Source organism: Agelaius tricolor, unplaced genomic scaffold (assembly GCF_023055355.1).
Source record: "Agelaius tricolor isolate 1412-34295 unplaced genomic scaffold, bAgeTri1.0.p SCAF_7, whole genome shotgun sequence".
NCBI classification, from domain to species: Eukaryota; Metazoa; Chordata; class Aves; order Passeriformes; family Icteridae; genus Agelaius; species Agelaius tricolor.
The window spans coordinates 34,734,514-34,752,162 of NW_027269267.1; the positions used below are offsets into that span (position 1 = coordinate 34,734,514).

General features: G+C 37.2%; 1 protein-coding gene across 1 annotated transcript in view; it reads right to left on the reverse strand.

Moving 5' to 3' along the window:
- PCCA (propionyl-CoA carboxylase subunit alpha) overlaps positions 1 to 17,649 on the reverse strand; it is a 272,561-nt gene that overhangs the window by 221,346 nt on the left and 33,566 nt on the right. Inside the window, exons 5-6 of the mRNA XM_071430901.1 lie at positions 11,339 to 11,452; positions 9,811 to 9,864 (exon numbers count right to left, since the gene is read on the reverse strand). Coding sequence (XP_071287002.1) covers positions 9,811 to 9,864; positions 11,339 to 11,452 — 168 coding nt within the window. The remainder of the gene's footprint in view (positions 1 to 9,810; positions 9,865 to 11,338; positions 11,453 to 17,649) is intronic.

The window sequence follows — 17,649 nt, forward strand, 5'->3', positions numbered from 1 at the left end:
GGCATGCACAAGCTGAAACACTGGAAGTTCCCTCTACCTGGAAACATTTTTTTGACTGTGAGGGTGGCCAAACACTGGCACAGGTTGCCCAGAGAGGTTGCGGAGTCCCTATCCTTGGACAGTCAAAAGCCCACCAGACATGGTCTGCCAACCAGCTCTGAGTATCCTACATGAGCAGAGGGTTTGAACCAGCTGATCCCCAGAGGTACCTTCCAATTCCAACCATTCTGTGAAATAAAGACTGTATTTGATAGCTGCAGTAGAAACCAGGTCCAACTGAATTATGCATTCTACAATCATACAATAAAAATGTGCAACCAGCTGGAAGATATTGTAACAATCTAGAGAAAAGTAACTGAGTGACTAAGAAGTTAAAGTGTCATTAAACAGGTTAAAGACTGAACAACCTCATTTAACCCTGACATGCCTGAATACAGTGTCTTAATTCACTTTCAGCAGCCAACTGTATCTGGCACACTAGCAGTGATTCTCTCAACACGCAGAGGTAACTGGAGCAGTTCTCACACCACAGAGAACACCCAGCCCAGAGAGGTTACATGACAGTCTCCTGCCCAGGAAGCAATACTGGAACAAGGGAATCCACAAGGGAATCCTACAGTATACCAAGCAAAGAAGTAGGTTATGTCTCATAGCTGTAGAAACTATTAAAAATATTTGACAACTTTACAGTTCAGCACCAACATTTCATACTGTACAGATATTAAGCACCTATACAAAAGTTTTAATCAAGACAAATGCAAAAATATAAAAGAAACCAAACAGATTTATAAAATAAATTATGTTTATAAAACTAAGTTCTAATAATTCAACATGATGTTAAGCCCTAACTTCGGGAAAATATTTCCTGAAATAAGATTACAATCAAAATATGTACTATGAAAACAAAGCCCCCCAGAAAAAAAAATTGCCCAGTCCAGGATAATAGGTCATCTTTAGAAACACATTAAGCTAGCATCCTTTTCCACAGCTAGTGTAGAAGTCACTAAAACTTCAGAATTCACTAGAATTGAAATCAGAAAGAGCCAATTATAGGGCGTGAATTAGGAAGGAAGACTCAGCAGGATGTTGTCATTTTTAAGTCACTAAACCAAAAGACACAAATACATTCTATCACCATAACAATCAGAAGACCTCTAAGACTGAGGTAGGAAGGGGACCACTGGAGGTCTTCTAGTATAATCTCCTTGCTCAAGAAGGGACTCCCAGAGCACAATACTCAGGATTCCTTCCACACTGTCTTTGAACATCTCCAGGGAAGAAGACTCCACTTCTCTCAGCAGCCTGCACCAGTGCTCAATCACCGTGACAGTTTTAAAGATCATCTTCTTGTTCAGGTAAACTTCCCATCCATCAGTTTCTGCCCATTTCCTCTTGTCCTACTTCTGGTTCCACCAAGATCCTGGCTCCATTCTCTTGGCACCCTCCCTCCAGATGCTTACACTGGTGAGGTCTCCTCTTGGGCATCTCTTCCCAAGGCTGAACAGCTCCCAGAGAGATTTCCAGTCCCTTGATCATCTTTGTTGCTCTCCACTGAACCCACTCCAGGACTTCCTGTCTCTCTTGTGCTGAGAAGCCCAGAATTAAACCCAGCACTCCAGATGCGACCTCACCAGGGCTGAGCAGAGGAGACGGATCACCTCCCTCATCCTGCTGTCCATGCTATTCCTGATGCACCCCAAGATACCATTGACCTTCTTGGCCACAAGGGCACTGCTGGTTCATGGACAGCTTGCTGTCCACCAGGACCTCCAGGTCCTCCTTCTCAGAGCTGCTTTTCAGCAGATCAACCCAAGCTAAACAGTCTTAAGGAATTAAATTTTAAAATTTCCCTCAAAAGTAATCACCTCCTAGCCTTGAGATGAAACAGATGTAGCATGTTCATATCCCTCCTCACATAACACACCACTGTCAATAACAAAAGCCCTTGTGTTCAAAAATACAGCAAGTTTAAGAAGACACCTTGGCTCATAAAATGTGTATTCAGCAGACTGATTTTGGTCCTGTTGCAATTAGTTTTCAGCAACAATAGAGAACAGAAAAGTCATATTGTGATACAGAAAATGATTCTACCAAACACATTATTGCTTCAATGTATTTCAACTGTAAGAATGCACAAAAAACCCCTCTACTAAGTTGCATTCATCTTTAAAGTCAGAATTCATTTTCTTGATACACATTTTATGAAGAATACATATAAGCTCTTAAGCATTCAATCTGTAATGTAGATGTACTGAACACAGATCATCAATCACTATAAAATACATAATTTCTTAAAATGCAGGCAGAAAACAGAAGCGATTATTAAGGAAGCATTGTTGAATTCTAAGCTGAAGTTTCATGTGCCTTGCCACAAAATAAGTTAGAATCTACAGAGCAACACAAGTTCTTATTGCAAAGACATCTCTTAACTATTCATGGTTAATCCAACTCCACTATTATTAATGGATCATTTAAAACTGATTTTAGAAACAGAGAAGGACATCACATTTGCAAGGTTACCACACAAGCTTATATCAGTTATACAGAATAGGACAAATTAACAAATCACCATAGATCAGAATGGTCAGAATTTACCAAAACCAGACAAGCTTGTCTGCATGATTGCAAAGCAATAGTAAAGAGGCAGAAAGTGAAGGAAATAATATTACCTGTGTAAGAAGAGAATTACATAGCATTTCATTTGCATATCTTCTATTATTTTAATGAGGAAAAGCACAAGTACACACAGTTAATATAATTGCATTTGTGGAAACAGAACAATACATTTTCATTCTCACAACCAGAGAGCAACAGTGAAAAAAAGAGGACAGAACAAAGTATTTCTAAAGAAACAGGAAGGATTCATGTAAGTCTGGAAGTAAGTACTATTGCAGTGACACTGCACATCAAGAAATAATGAATTTTTACAAATCAGGATTCCATCTATCCATTCATCTGCAGACCCACACACCCTAGTAAGCATGCCAAAATACTGCTGTTGAAAGGCATCTCATGAGAAACATTAAATTACTTACAATAGCCCATATAGGCAAAAATATCTCTAATATCTTCTTTAATCACATGCACAGCACTAAATCATTGGTCCATGTTCTATATGATAGAGATAATTCATGCTGTAGAAACAGATATATGTATGTATAAAATATTAGGAGAAAATCAAACCTATGTCACTCTGGCCGGGAACAGCATTCTATTCACATTATAACCAATTCCCGGATGTTAAGATAATATCAAACCTGTTACGGTATGAACGGGGAAGCCCTGGGCCATGAGTCGCTCTGACCGGGAACGGAGTTAAGCACAATGTAACCGATTCCCGGACACGCAGAGACAATACCAGATCTGAATGGGACAGACTGGAGCTATCGAGGGGGTTTCCTCTGGCACCAGCATTTGGAAGATATCATCTGGACCTTCCTGGAGATGATTAATGGAATGTCTCGAGAAGCTCACAAGACCATGCACCTGGACTGATTAAATCTACAGTACTCAAGGAGCTGGCATCACCTACTCCATGTGAATACATCTTCTGCCTGGGTACTCAGACACTTGTCTGGGTCTTGGACACTGTCTTTGTCTGTTTCTGCACATGTATGGATTCAACTTTACATGCAAGGAGACAAAGAAATATGTGGTCATCTCTGCCTCAGGCAGAATAAATTGTATATAAGTTGGCTGCGAGGGGGTGAACCTTAGGGGGAACACTGTCACTCTGTCAGCAGGAACCCAAGGTCACCCAGCGGCTGCACCCGGGGCTGACGCTGTCTTGGCAGTGGTGGGATTTCAAAATTCTCTATTTTTTTGTTACTCAATCTAATGAATCTTTAATAAATCTCTAATAATTTTTTATAAATTTGGCTACAGATTTGATCATTTATAACACACATTATTAAATGTTAAAGCTTTCAAACTAAGCCACTTGAAGAAAAGACATAGCTTTAAAAAACACAAGTTAAAAATAAATAGGTCAAGATTGCCATAGCATAGGAAGTTGCCTAATCACAAAGGAGATCAAGGGAAAAAGTATTAATATTATGAAGTCTAGACAAAAGAATAAAAAGGGAGGAGACTACTTTTGTCAACTTACATGAATCTTGGACAAAACATTACCCTGCATCTTTAAATACATGCATATAGGTTATACACATGTATACCCACAAGACCTGTAGATATGCATCCTGAGACTTTCAAGTTTAGGCATACACCTGCCCTTGAAAGAAATGTTTTAGCTATATATACAGCAGCTCTCAAGATAGTTATTTGAAATTTGCAACAGGGTAGAACTGGCATCAATTGTTGCATAGCAATCTTAAGCAGGACACTGATGATGTAACATACACCAAAGGCTTTTTTTTAGCAAAGGTATTTGAAGTTTTCTACTGTACAGGAGTAATACGGTCTTCCTACTTCCACCCTAGTAAGTGTAAGTAAGCTAAGCAGACAGTTCAGATGACAATTTCATTTTTCTAGCTCATATGGACTAATAATGTCGGGCAAACACTGCCCATGATTTAATACACACACTATTTGTTTCTCCCATGGATTCCACCCAACCTGATACAGCAGATTTAGATTCTTTTTCTATGAAAAAAGGTTTACTCAGAATTAAATACAAGAACACAAGTAACACTCAGAAGTATTCTGCCTTAAAACAACATAAGAATCAAGATTATAGATTCACAGGCAGAGCTCTTCTGGGCAGCAAAGTGGTGACCTGTTTATTTAGGCCAGTACATTGACTAAACTTTATTACCCTGTACAGACAAAATCTCCATTCTCCAACAGACAAAGCACCTTAAGCGACCGCAGGCACTGGTACCAATCACACTGCTGGCTCTAGTAGGCAATGAAACTCTGGCCTGCAAGGCACGGTGTACAAAACACACATTAAAAGCTCTGTCTCCCCACTCCTTGAAGTATACAATCTCTGCCATAAGCAGCTTCTTGATACCAACTTCCACTGCTTTTTTTGGACCACCTTTTCACAATTTGGGAAGCATAAATGCTAACTAGTCACAAGAGTTGTCAGGTAAAAAGCTAATGCATGTGGGAACAGCATGAGAATCACACCAAAACTTTCTCAAAAATGTAACATCCACTGAACCACAATGAAGGAACTTCACAATTTGCTTACAAACAACAAAGCCATGCACAACAATGATAATGAAACACTCCTGCCAATAAGAGTTTACATTTTAAATTGTGAGAATCCCATTATAAGCTGTGCATAGGTCTATAGACCCACCTGCACAAAGCTCTTCACACATCAGACATGTGTCCCCTTACAGAAGGTGACACAAGTTGTTCTTTGGTTTACCTTTTCCTTCTCAAACTTAGCAGCCATTTACAAACATGTGATCAACCATTTCCATATACATTGTTTGCCCATTTATTTCAGACAATACATTGTTGGGATTTTTAATTCCACCAAGAATGTTAATCTAGCTTCAAAGGTAAAGAGAAATAGCACTGGGTACTTTGTTCTCCCCCAGTCATGTCAAACAGTAGCTGTTAAAAAGGCACAAAAGATGTATACAATCAGGTTTCACTAGGAACTCCAAAAAGATTAATATCTTATTCCAAAACTGAATGCTTTTTTCTCACCATGTTTATGGCTTCTGTCCCAAGGAGTGGATTTTGGCAGGAGGCAGTGGCTGGCTACTTTTGCATCAACAAACAGAGCATCAGAATACTGTCAAGGCTGCATTCAGAAAAGAATATTCCAGATAAAGGCTGCATTTGTAACTAACTACTATCATTTTCAGATAATTTTATGCACATATCAAATCATTTTCTTGGAGGAAATACACCACAATCCACAACCTTTCATAAAAGCACAAACTCTTATCACAATACATCAAAATACACTGAAGATTTATAATCTTGCAAACTGATATGTTTCCTACAAAGCTTACGAAATAATAACTCAGCGAATTTGTTTGCTTTGTTTTTAACAGTAGCATCACAAGGGACTTTAATGGCAGTCAATAAAGTGGAAGTTCATTTGTGTTTCTTTAAATTAAGAAGAAAATTGATCCCATTATGACTAACTGCAACACAGTCACCATGCATCAAGGTCTAAGTGAATAATCACTACCAGGAAGCAGGAAAGGAACATAACATCAGCTGCAGGTGTAAGACTCCTACTTGCTGCTAACATCAGCTAGACAAACAGCCACACTGACTCTGGAATAATGACTGTGCAAGCCAATCACACACTTGCTTTCTTCTCACTATTTTCTCACCCAGACCCAAAAAAAAAAAGCCAAACAAAAACAAAACAAAAATGAAATAAGAAACAGCCAACCAAAACCACAACAGAGTCACTGAGACCATGGGCCAATTCTCCCAAACTATTCATGTTAAGAGACCCAACTCAGCATTCCCATTCCCCCCACCAAAACAGCTGCTCTGGAGGTTTGCAAGCAAGGAATATCATAAAAGTATATCTTTCAATTACAGGTCAACCAAAAGGCTCATCTTAGTCTCAGGCCTATCTCCTTCCCAAATTCCAAAGACTTGCTTCAGGTAACAGAGGTGACAGAGCTTCTAAGAAAAGATCTGCATTAATTTTAAGAAATAGGAAACATTAAGCAAGCTAACCAAAATACAGAGGTCACTAGCAAACTCTTCTAAAGCAGCAAAGGAACAAACTGCTCTTGCAATTCTGCAGAACATGTGGCAAAGGATACTAGCAATTTTTTTAATGAAGCAATAGATCTTAACTTCACCTTAGCATTTATGACAATACTGAATATTATGCAATTATTCTTAGAAGGAGGGAAATTACTTACATGAAAATATATTTGAATGCATAAACTATAAGTACCAATTTATTTGCTGATTCTAAAGAAAATACACCCACTTACATAAATCCATATTTTGTTATTCTACATAGTGTTATCAGCATTATCATAAAATCATCCAAAGATTCCATGTTCAAATACCAACCTTTAAGAAATTGACCTTAGTATTTCTAAAACCTTTGACAGACTCACTCAGTATAAATGCTATGGATCTCTTTTCTGTCAGCCAACAACAGCAACCAGAGTAGATACACAAAGACAGGACTGAATGCACCAATTTGTTTACTGAATCACAGTGAACAACATGCCAGATATTCACCCACTGATTGTTTTTTGGAAATTTTGTTTTGGAAACAAAGGATCATTTATTGTGCCTCCCTTGCCCATTTTAAGATAGAACAAAATTAGGTTTGTGATGAAGAAAAAAAATAACAACCAGCAATTTTCAATACTCTAAGTATCTACCAAATTCTTCAAAAGTACTGTCTACAGCCGTATCCTACTCCATGAGTCATTCAGACAATAATGAACAAAAAGACATGCTTTTGTTCAAATCACACACAGTGGGATTACATGTGAACTGACCCTCTATGCGTTAATTGAAGACAAAGCTTTGCTTTGAGCTCATTAGTGTTCTTACAGATAGACTGGCAAGTTTAGAAAGTTTCTTGTCCTTCTCAGTTTCCCAGTTTAAGAAGTTTGTTTTAAAAGTACAGATGTGTACCAGGAAATAAGCCCGAGTTTCATAAGTTCCATCACTACTTTCAGTGCAAAAGAACAAAATAGTGTATATACAAAGAACGGGATAGGGAGAAAGAAAACGGAACAAAAACATCTTCTGCAACTTCATAACAGTTTAACAACATAACAGTTACAGTCTTCAATAAAGGGAAGAAACAGCAGGCAAGTTTTCCTCCTAACTATATTAATCAGAGTGTCTTGAAAAAAATATAAGCAGCCCTAGGGATAAAAAGATAGATCATTTCACTAGTTCTCACCAGGGGTTTGATCTTCTAGAGCCACTGACATCAAGGGAAGCATGATTATGTCTTAATTGAGACTTTAAATAGTGCATTTCAGAAAGCAAAATCACATTACCTTGTTTTATTATATTTTTAGAGAACTGAACACACCGGGTTTCTGAAACATAATTAAAGCTATTTTGAGATTGCAGCACCAACCAAAAATTCAAACATGTTTTTAGTCACCACATTATTTCAGTAAATTGTTAAGAAACTTTCCTAGGATCTGAGTGAAAAGATGAGAAAAATAGAAGGGTGGAGAAGATCTACAGGAATGTTTGTACTTTCCCCATTTCTGCTTAATCCTGCCAAAAAAATTGTTCCCATTTCACATCACCAATATTGTAACTAACATTACCACACTATTTATATTTATTGTTAATAACAACCACACCACTGTAGAATGTGCCTGGTTCAGAGTAATAACTACCAAATTTCCATATTCAGCAGCAAAACAAAGCAAAATAGCATAAGTGAACATTTCCATTTTATTAATTTTTTTTGTTACTGAAAAACCAGAACTGCCAACTAAAGTCAGTTATCCTGGTCGAATCCATTGAGAACAGAGTTTGTCATAAATTAAGCCAGGAATCTTCCCTGTAAAAAGAACCTCTAGTACACGAAGCAGAACAGTGATAAAAGGAAGCTGCTAAACTGCATGAAAATAATATGTAAAAGATTACCCCAGATTTGGTAAATCCTGGCAAACACCAAGTGTTTAAAATTCCTTTCAACTTTAACATCACCAGCACCCAGCAGGGTGTACTCAGCATCCCACAGAACCTGCACTTGTTTTTGTCTAGGAGCTTTTTAAAAAAAAATTACAGCAACTGAAGTATGAAATTTTTAGATTTCATTCTCAAATAATCTCCTTAATGAGCAGGTGGTATCCTCTAACACCAAATAATCAACTCAATAGTAAGGGTCTGTATTACAACTAGAACTCAAACCTAAAGGAAATAGTCAAGGAAGGTACAAGGAAGACCTGTTTCACAAATGCTAAGGACAAAAAGAACCACCATTCAAGAATCACATTCTTCATCTAAGTTTTTTATCTTGAATCAAAAAGGTGCAGATTTTTCTCAAAAGCAGAAACAAATTTCTCTTGCTGCCTGTAAAACAAGGTATTTCTTCAGCTACATGGTTCATTTACTCCATAACAAAGTTGGTAGCTGCAATGGCTTTTTACTTCGAACTTCAATGTGCTTGTCCTTATTCTGAGCAAAATCAGTAGACAATAACACATCATCTGTAGTGACTACACATACAGCATCCACCCAGGACTTTGTTCAAACACTGTGAATGCAACTTCCTCCTAGCACTGCCCACTTTTAAGCAGCTGCATGAAAGCTTTTGGAAAAAAATAAAATCAGATCATATAATCAGTTCACGATATACAAAAACCTTACTGAAGGAAAGAGGTTTTGAACAATAATTTTTATAAATTCAGACAAAGTGAAAACAGCACCCTCTTGACTCTTTGGTCCTTTCAGAGAATGCAGCTCTATGATACAATATCACCAGCAGAGAAGGCAATTTTTAAACAGCTTTCTATTCCCATCCCAAAGTGCACTTCAGCACCTTCTCAGGGCTGCTGATACAGCTGTTCACCAGCTGTGCTACAAATCACCAAGATGATCACTTAAAACCACCTACTTTTAACCTAGATCATTTCAGTGACCCAGTTTTGCAGAGCAGCCTCATAAACAGTCCAGGCATAAGTGAAAATCCTGAAAGGTTTTTACATCCTGGATAAAGTTCTTACAAACAGACTTCTCCCAAAAGAAAACTCAGCCTGCAATTACATCCTCAAAATTCAAAGAATTCACATGTACAGAAAGCATACTGAAATCCCCTATGTTAAAGTATCTTTTAGATTTTGAGTTGATAGCTTGATTCCTTAGGTGCCTTGAAACAAGTATGTGCCATCAGTCACAGCCAAGCAAATAAAAATAACTTACCAAACGTCTAGCAAATTCTTTATTTTCTGAAAGAAATCCATATCCTGGGTGTACCTTGGAAGATAAAAGAAAAAAATCAAGCTGATTGAGTTCTGAAACCACACACCAAAGTCACTAGCACATTTTCAGATACTGGGGATGGTAAACTAGACCATTAAGCATTTAAACAGGTTGAATACCTTAAGAAACTCTTAACACATTGATTTTTCTGTCCTAACTCAAGTTGTTGAGCTATTATTTCTGAAACAAACTTTCCTTATTTAACTAGAGAGAACAGGGTTGCTTGCAGAACAAATGGAGCTGTTTGCAGAGCAAATGGACATAGCCTTTGGTGATTTGCCTTTTGCTCTTTTTAGCTCCATTGCAGATTTCCCCAAATATGCTCATCCCCACTCTCCTCAGTAACCACTATAAAGTACTCTGTATCCCAAAATATTTTCAGCCTTAACCACAACAATGGTGCACAGGTCCCCAGTCATAAGCTCCCTACCTCTAGTGATCCTGGCTAGAGAGCACAATATACTCTCTTCATTAGTCTAAGTCAAGCATCCTGTGTGCCTCGTTTGCTACTCACACCCCAATATTCATTCAGCCTAATGACTTGAGAGGAGAATGAGAAAGTTTTCATTTTACCTTTTAAAAGTCATATAAGATTCTTGATCTAATATACTCTAACATACAAAGCATAAGCCATTTTATTCACCTCTTATAAAGAGCCAGTAACTGGGTTTCATATTCAGGTTTTGTTTCTGGCCCCTAAAGGCACTGTACCAAAACATCATGTTAGAAAGAAATCACAGTGCTGATCCAACTGTTCAAGGGTAGTTAGTGCTGCTGATAGATACACATCAAATTTCATTTTAATAAATGCTCTGTGTACAGTAGCTCTGAATAATGCATTCATTTCAGTGACAGAACAAAGAACATTAGGAATGTGAACATGACTACATATTAGTTTTTCCTACTGATTCCTGTTAAGCTTTGAATCTCTGGCCAACTTGAGGGAAAATAGGGAGACTTGCCCACATTCACATAAATAAGCTAATGTGCATTTTGTAAACCTTCTGAAACAAAAGCAATTACAGGATGCACCATTTACCTTCCTGCAAGTAACATTTATACAATATACAAAGTGATTCAAATGAAGTTTAAGCAAAAGCCTTTCTGGATACACTTTGTAAAACGTTCAAAAAAGGCATTATGGCATATAAAGGGTTAGCACTCAAAACTAATTGGGATTTTTTTTTTTTCCCCCAGCAAATTTGGAAATGAACTGAAGCTGCTCCCTGGTGTGAAAGCTGAATCCAGCAGCCACCTGCAGGATCAGCGACCAGTGCTGCCAGATGCTACAAAGCCTTTGATTTCCAGTAGCGATTTCAGACACATTTAACTCATGTGACATGAACTAACTGGAATAGCATATTCAATCACTTCCCCCCCACACACCTTTAAAAAAAAAATACAAACTCTGGCTTTTCTGCTTTCTATATATGAAACAGCTGCAGCAGATAGACACATTCAGACTCACAGCTTGGGCCCTGGTTTTCCTAATGACTTCCATGATGGCATCCATGTTGAGGTAGCTTTTGCTGGTGGGAGCTGGGCCAACACAGACAGCTTCATCCGCCATTTTCACGTGAACCTGAAGAGGCAATAGTCTGCATTAACAGATGCTCCCAGCAAAAATAATTAACATCACCCAGTCACATGCACACAAATCTGATTGTGTCAAAGATCATTTACATACCATAGCCACTCTAAAATACACACTGAAATTACCAACACTGGCATACATACAAGTACTTGCACAGTAAATCTCATTTCATTTAGCTCTGAGCTTTAGTCACTTCCAAAATGTTTTATTGTTTTAATCCATTATTTTGAATTTTATTTAATCAAATCAAGACAAATATAATTTCACCTTCCTATATTGATGATCTATATGTAAATTCAGACTAAAAACTACTTTGTTACTTGTAACTAGGGTAGTTTAATATCTTAATACTTAATAACAAACATTCATGACCAGTTCTAAGCAGGCTCCCCAGGAAGTTGGGGATAATTAGAGTGAATTGAATGAAGGGATGCAATGAGTGTCCCTGCACAGCATCAGGTCAGCACCATGCACAAATTAAAGCCTATGACTAAAGAGTTCAATATCACTACACGTGAACCAGAAAATCTTGAGAATTATTTAAGCAGGCTCACGTTTGATTTCTAATCCATTGTATCCTCATTTATATGCATTTGCCAAATATTTTTTAGCAAAACAAAAAATGGACAAACATCTGCAACATTTTACCAAGAATACTAAAACAGCTAGGTTTGGAGTTAGAAGTCTTCTTACATCTCACAAGAATGCTTATCTTTAAGTTTAAGAAGTTTAATTAGATTGGTCTTTAACATGTTTTCAGAGTTCAAAATACTTTTCTTTCAAGTAAGATACAGATATAACCATGAAACTAAACAACCAGTTTTTCCTCATTCTGCTTTTTGTAAGCTCCCTTTCAGTATGTATTTAAGAAAGCATGCCATTGTTTAAACTGTGTAAGATTCTTAGCTGTCAGTAAGACTTATTTAGAATGACAATTTGACATTTCCAGTGCTTATCCATTTTTAAAACTATTTGATATCTTCAGCATTTGAAACTGAAAATATATTGTCTAAAATCAGTGCTCTTTTAGAAAAATAGTATTAACATTTGAGAAATACAAAATCCTGAGATGAGTTCAGTTGGCCAAAGCATGGTAAAAATAACACCAAGCTTGTGGTTTTGGTCCCTGTATGGATCATTCACTTAAGAGCTGGACTCCATAATCCTTGTGGGTCCCTTCCAACTCAGCATATTCTGTAATTCTGCACAATATTTTTGGTTTTTATCAGGAAATTTTGTTATTTGTGAAAAGGAATTTTATTTGCAATTAGTTTGAAGGCTGTCAAGTGTGTCAAACGAGTTAGAAGTTACATAGTCTGGATACACTACTGGCTCACTCAGAAGAAACAAGGCCAGAAAAATAAAAAAAAAACATCTACAAACACTGACAGGCAGCAGCAAGACAACATTTTGAACAATACAATGAGAAATAAGTAGCAGGTAAATATAAAAAATGTATAAAAAGGAAGAGAGCCACTTAAGCATTTTCATTTTTTCTTCAGTTTTATTGACCTTTTCTGAGCTTGGGAAATGTTAACCCTACCAACAAGAAGCATATTAACTTGCCACCTAATTCTGTGTTTCTTTCTGGAGGCATCTCTTAAATAGCTTCTGAATTTGCTATATTCTCAAGTATATAACCACATAACCTCCTGGAATCACCACACATTTCAACTATTACTTCAATAACATTTCAACTGTTTTGTTTTATCACTACAGCATTGGTGTCAATTTAAACAGAGCAAAACCAGAAAAAAAAAATCTTAGAGCAGTAGCACAGACAATCATGCAGCAGGTTTTTGTGCTTTCTAGTACACACATCTTAGCAACTAAGTAATCTATTTTGATCAAATGCTATCAAGATTAGTCTGTGTCTCCTTCCTTCAGCACTATGCTGAAGAAACAGCAGCTTTATCTGAATGATCAGTTTATATGCCTAAAGTTATTCTGAATCCCAATGTGGTGTACAGTTCTAAACAAAGTCATTCAAGCTTAAGCTTAATTAAGAATGTATATTTTACAAAACCAAAAGCTTCCTTATAGAAAAGAACTAAAGATTGTTAGCTATTTCTAGGTATCAAGATGAAAACTCCACAGCCACCCACTTCCTGCACTAAGACACCAATAGAGTCCCACTAGTACCAAAAGCAGCCAGAGAAGATATTGCAAACCAATTGGTTTTATACATATAAACAGTCTTGTGCACTTTTCCCCAGTATTCCCCCACTCCTTTCTGAAATGTTTTGTTGCTATTCAACTCTCTGGAGTTTCAACTCTTCCTTTCCCACATTACCCTGGTAAATCCATTTCTCCTCGCTCACCTTACTGCAAGTTGTTGGTGCCTTCTCTAGTTCAGTGCCACTTCAGCCTTGAACACACCAGGCAAAGCTCCTAAAAAAAGAGGTCTCCATTCCACCTCCACTAGTTTAAAACCTCCAGATTTTCAGGATCCAGTGACAGCTGGGAGGATTTTCAGGATCCAGCCCCATCTAAGGGGCTTCTCATATCTACTTTTGAGTTCATATCTATTTTTATTGTGAGCAAACCAGTACACAAACTGGAAATCTGCTACTTAGTAATTCATAATGACAATTCCCCATTAGCATTTAGATCCCTTTGACATTGCACTGCAGTTCATGAAGAATATCCCAAATATTGTAACACAAATTTATCATAGATTTTTTTGTATAGTACAAATGTAATTACTAGCAAACATAACAAAAGCCATCATTTGAGTCTACCTGACAACTGAAACTACCTGACAACTGAAACAATTACTTCACACAGTAATTCACTAAACCTTTACCTCTGCAGAAGCTAACTTATAATGCAATCTTCCTAGACAGTACTAAGAATCCAGCAACTCCCCTTCCTCAACCACCACAAATTTCAAATATATTGATTTTCAAATTCAAGGATTGCTTAAGTACTTGACTTAAATCACACAATCCTAGGTATTCAAAACCTGTCCCTAACAGCTGAAATCTCAGAGGTGTGATTTATCCCTTTTCCGTTTTAGGTCACAAAAAAACCCAATGTCAACAGAAACAAAGAAGCAAGTCCCAGGAGATTCTTGAAAAATGCAATTCCTTCATAAATATCTGAATTGACCCTGCCATCTCAAGCATGAATGGATAACAACAAAGGCTGGAAAACAGTTGAAACTAAGTGCTTAATGGTTTATACTGCAGTTTTTAATCATATTGGGCTACCTGGGCCTCAAGAGAGAAGTCTCAAGCAGCTACCAAGGACTTGCTGTGTTAGAGAATACAAATGACTGGAAATCATGGAAAGACTGTGTGCAAAAACCATTAAATTTCTGTAAAAGTTTTTTACTTTAGGTACTCTAGTTCATAAAGGCTGATTATATTCCAAAAACAAAACCAAAACCTACTGAATCTTCATTTTATAGAACCTCAATCTAATTAAAGAACTAAGACTAAATACAGTCACTTTTGGAAATCCAAACCAATCAAAACAGCCGACCAGCTCGTCACACTCCTGTATCTATGAGAAATAAGCTACTAATAATAAAACTCTGGATTCAACAAGGAGTCCTAGCAGAACAACATTCGAATAAATACTATTAAATGGTGTAACTATTTTTGGATTAAGATACTAAGTCAACTGGAAATAATCTGAAGTACAACAATTATCTTATTACACAACCACAAGCTTATTCTTTCACAAGCAAACAGCACAGAAGTGGCCACAAGGTACAAAACTAGTTTAGGTCCAGGAGCCACCTTCACAGCAAGGCACTTATATCAGCAGATCCTGCCACATCTTTACACAGGAACAGCTTCATGTTTCTTCACCATCTTTCCAGCAAACCAGCAAATAAAGCAAGGAGTCCATTGGGGATGACTTGCCAGCCATTTTCGGCCTGGACTGGTTTCACGCACCACTCCAGGCTGCAGCAGCTCTCAGGGTGCAGAGTGCAGTAAGAGGTGATAACAGTAGCAGCAATTGGGTTTGGAGATCCTTCTACATTTCAATATTTCAGGAGGATTTATAAGTCAGTTCTGGTGCTAGGGCTTGGCATCATACTCCAGAAGACAAATATACCCATAACCCAAAGTTTTGGATGTGAACGCTACAAAAATAGTCAATATTTGCCTTGCAGACAACGCAGTTTAGAAGGACTGCACTGAATCAGAGCCAGTACATACCCAAATTACATAGATTGTGTTAGCTCTCATGTATCCTGGAGAGTGACATGTTCATTTGACAGTAGCATGCTCTCTTGAATAGCCATACTCTGAATTTATTGAATTATCCTCATAATTAAACCAGTATCTCAAATAATTTGAAGAAATCAAAATTAATAACTTACTACCTAAAATATACACAGGTCTCCTAGAAGCATTCTGTTTGACACAGCAGTATCAAGGTAAACTTCTCCAGGGCCACCCAGCTGCTGCAGAGCACTAGTTGGAATCTACATTATAAACAAATTACATTTAAATACATGTCTCTCCACATTTAAACATAAAGTTCTCAGTATGAACACAGAATGTATTAAAAATTATTTTAGGGCAAAGAAATAAACCACTTTCAGTGCATATTACAGTCTTTAAAACAATCAAAGACACCAAGAAAATTTAGAGATCTCTAGCATTATAATTATTCAGCAGCTCAAGTTTGTTACCTTCTTATGAAGGAGCTGGTTCATAACAAAAAGTGCTTTTCTCCCCAGTTTGTTTCACAATTATTCTCATTTACTAACTCCAAAAAGTAAAGGCTGACTTTGTCAACAAAGAAAAATATATCTACATGCATTTCCCAATGGAGTGTTTAATATCATGTGCATAGTTTCCACAGATGATTTTATATACCTCAGTTTAAAAATAAGCAGTTTCTGAGGCTTATCATGTGACAGATGTAATTTACTTCAGTGTAAATGTCTAATTAACACATACACACACACACACTCCCCCTTTTCCTCTATCTCTGAGGAGTAAATGTCTGGGATTCCCCAGTGTCCCAGTTTTTCAGAGTAGGTCAGCCTACACATCACCAGGTCTCAACACAAGTTGATATTCACACAGCAGAGACAGTTATACTGAGTTGCAGGCTGCATTTTCCTCCTGATTCTTCTATGCTGTTTCAGAATTTATATTATAGGGAAACTGTTATAGCTGCATATACAGTGCTAATCAAACCTAAGAAGCAATTAAAACAACCTCAGCAAAGAGAACACTTTTGTTTGGTACATTAGATAAGATGGAGCATTGTTCAGACAAAGAAATCTAATCAAACAAGTCATTCTCCTTTTATAGTTCAAATCAATATTACACATTGGAACAACATCCGTTGGTGTAAGTGGATTCACTTAATTGGCCCAAACTGCATAATACCGCTCAGCAAGACAAATCACAATTAGCTCAACCCATAAAATAGGGCTAATGAATAAATCCTTTGTAAGTTAGCTAAAAAAAACCAACCACCTCAAATCTTGCCAGCACCACTGCCAAAAGAGACAGACAAAACGGAACAAAAAGCCTATGGCATTGAACAGTCTTGAGTTTAAAAAAAAAAAAATCAAACAGCTGCAAAAAAGGTTCAAATTCACTGCTTTGCCAAAAACACATCTTCCATCTGACCTAAGTGTCTTTAGCAGCTTGACATTAAAATACACACACCGGTAATACAGTAAGTATGAGCATATAGTGTGCAGTATTCATACAGCCTTTAAAGTGCTATCTGCAAAGAAATACTGCCACACCATTACAGCATTTAACCCTAAAACAAAATAATGGAAACATGGCTAAAATGCACAAAAAACGAAACTGTGAAAGACAAATACCATAACTACCCTATATTTCTCACATTTAATTTTACTCAGCATTCCAAAAACCTAAAAAAAAAGTTCATGCAAATAAACAGGTCAAACTGCAGAATCAACATAAATAGATTTCTCTGCAAGCCTATTTTAAACTATTTTCATTTGATAGCCCACAAATAGTTAAACAAGGACTCTGTAAAACAATTCTTCAGTGGCCTTCAAATGTGTTTTGGTGAAGGGCATTTAGTTACATTCCCCTCCAAGTCTACAAAGACCCTCAAAACAGCCCATCCATTAGCATCTGCAGGATTAGATCCCTGGTTCATGGACACCAGCTGAGAAAAATAAATTCAAAAATATAACATCCTTTCCTTTACTTCCTAGTCTTGCCCTTCAA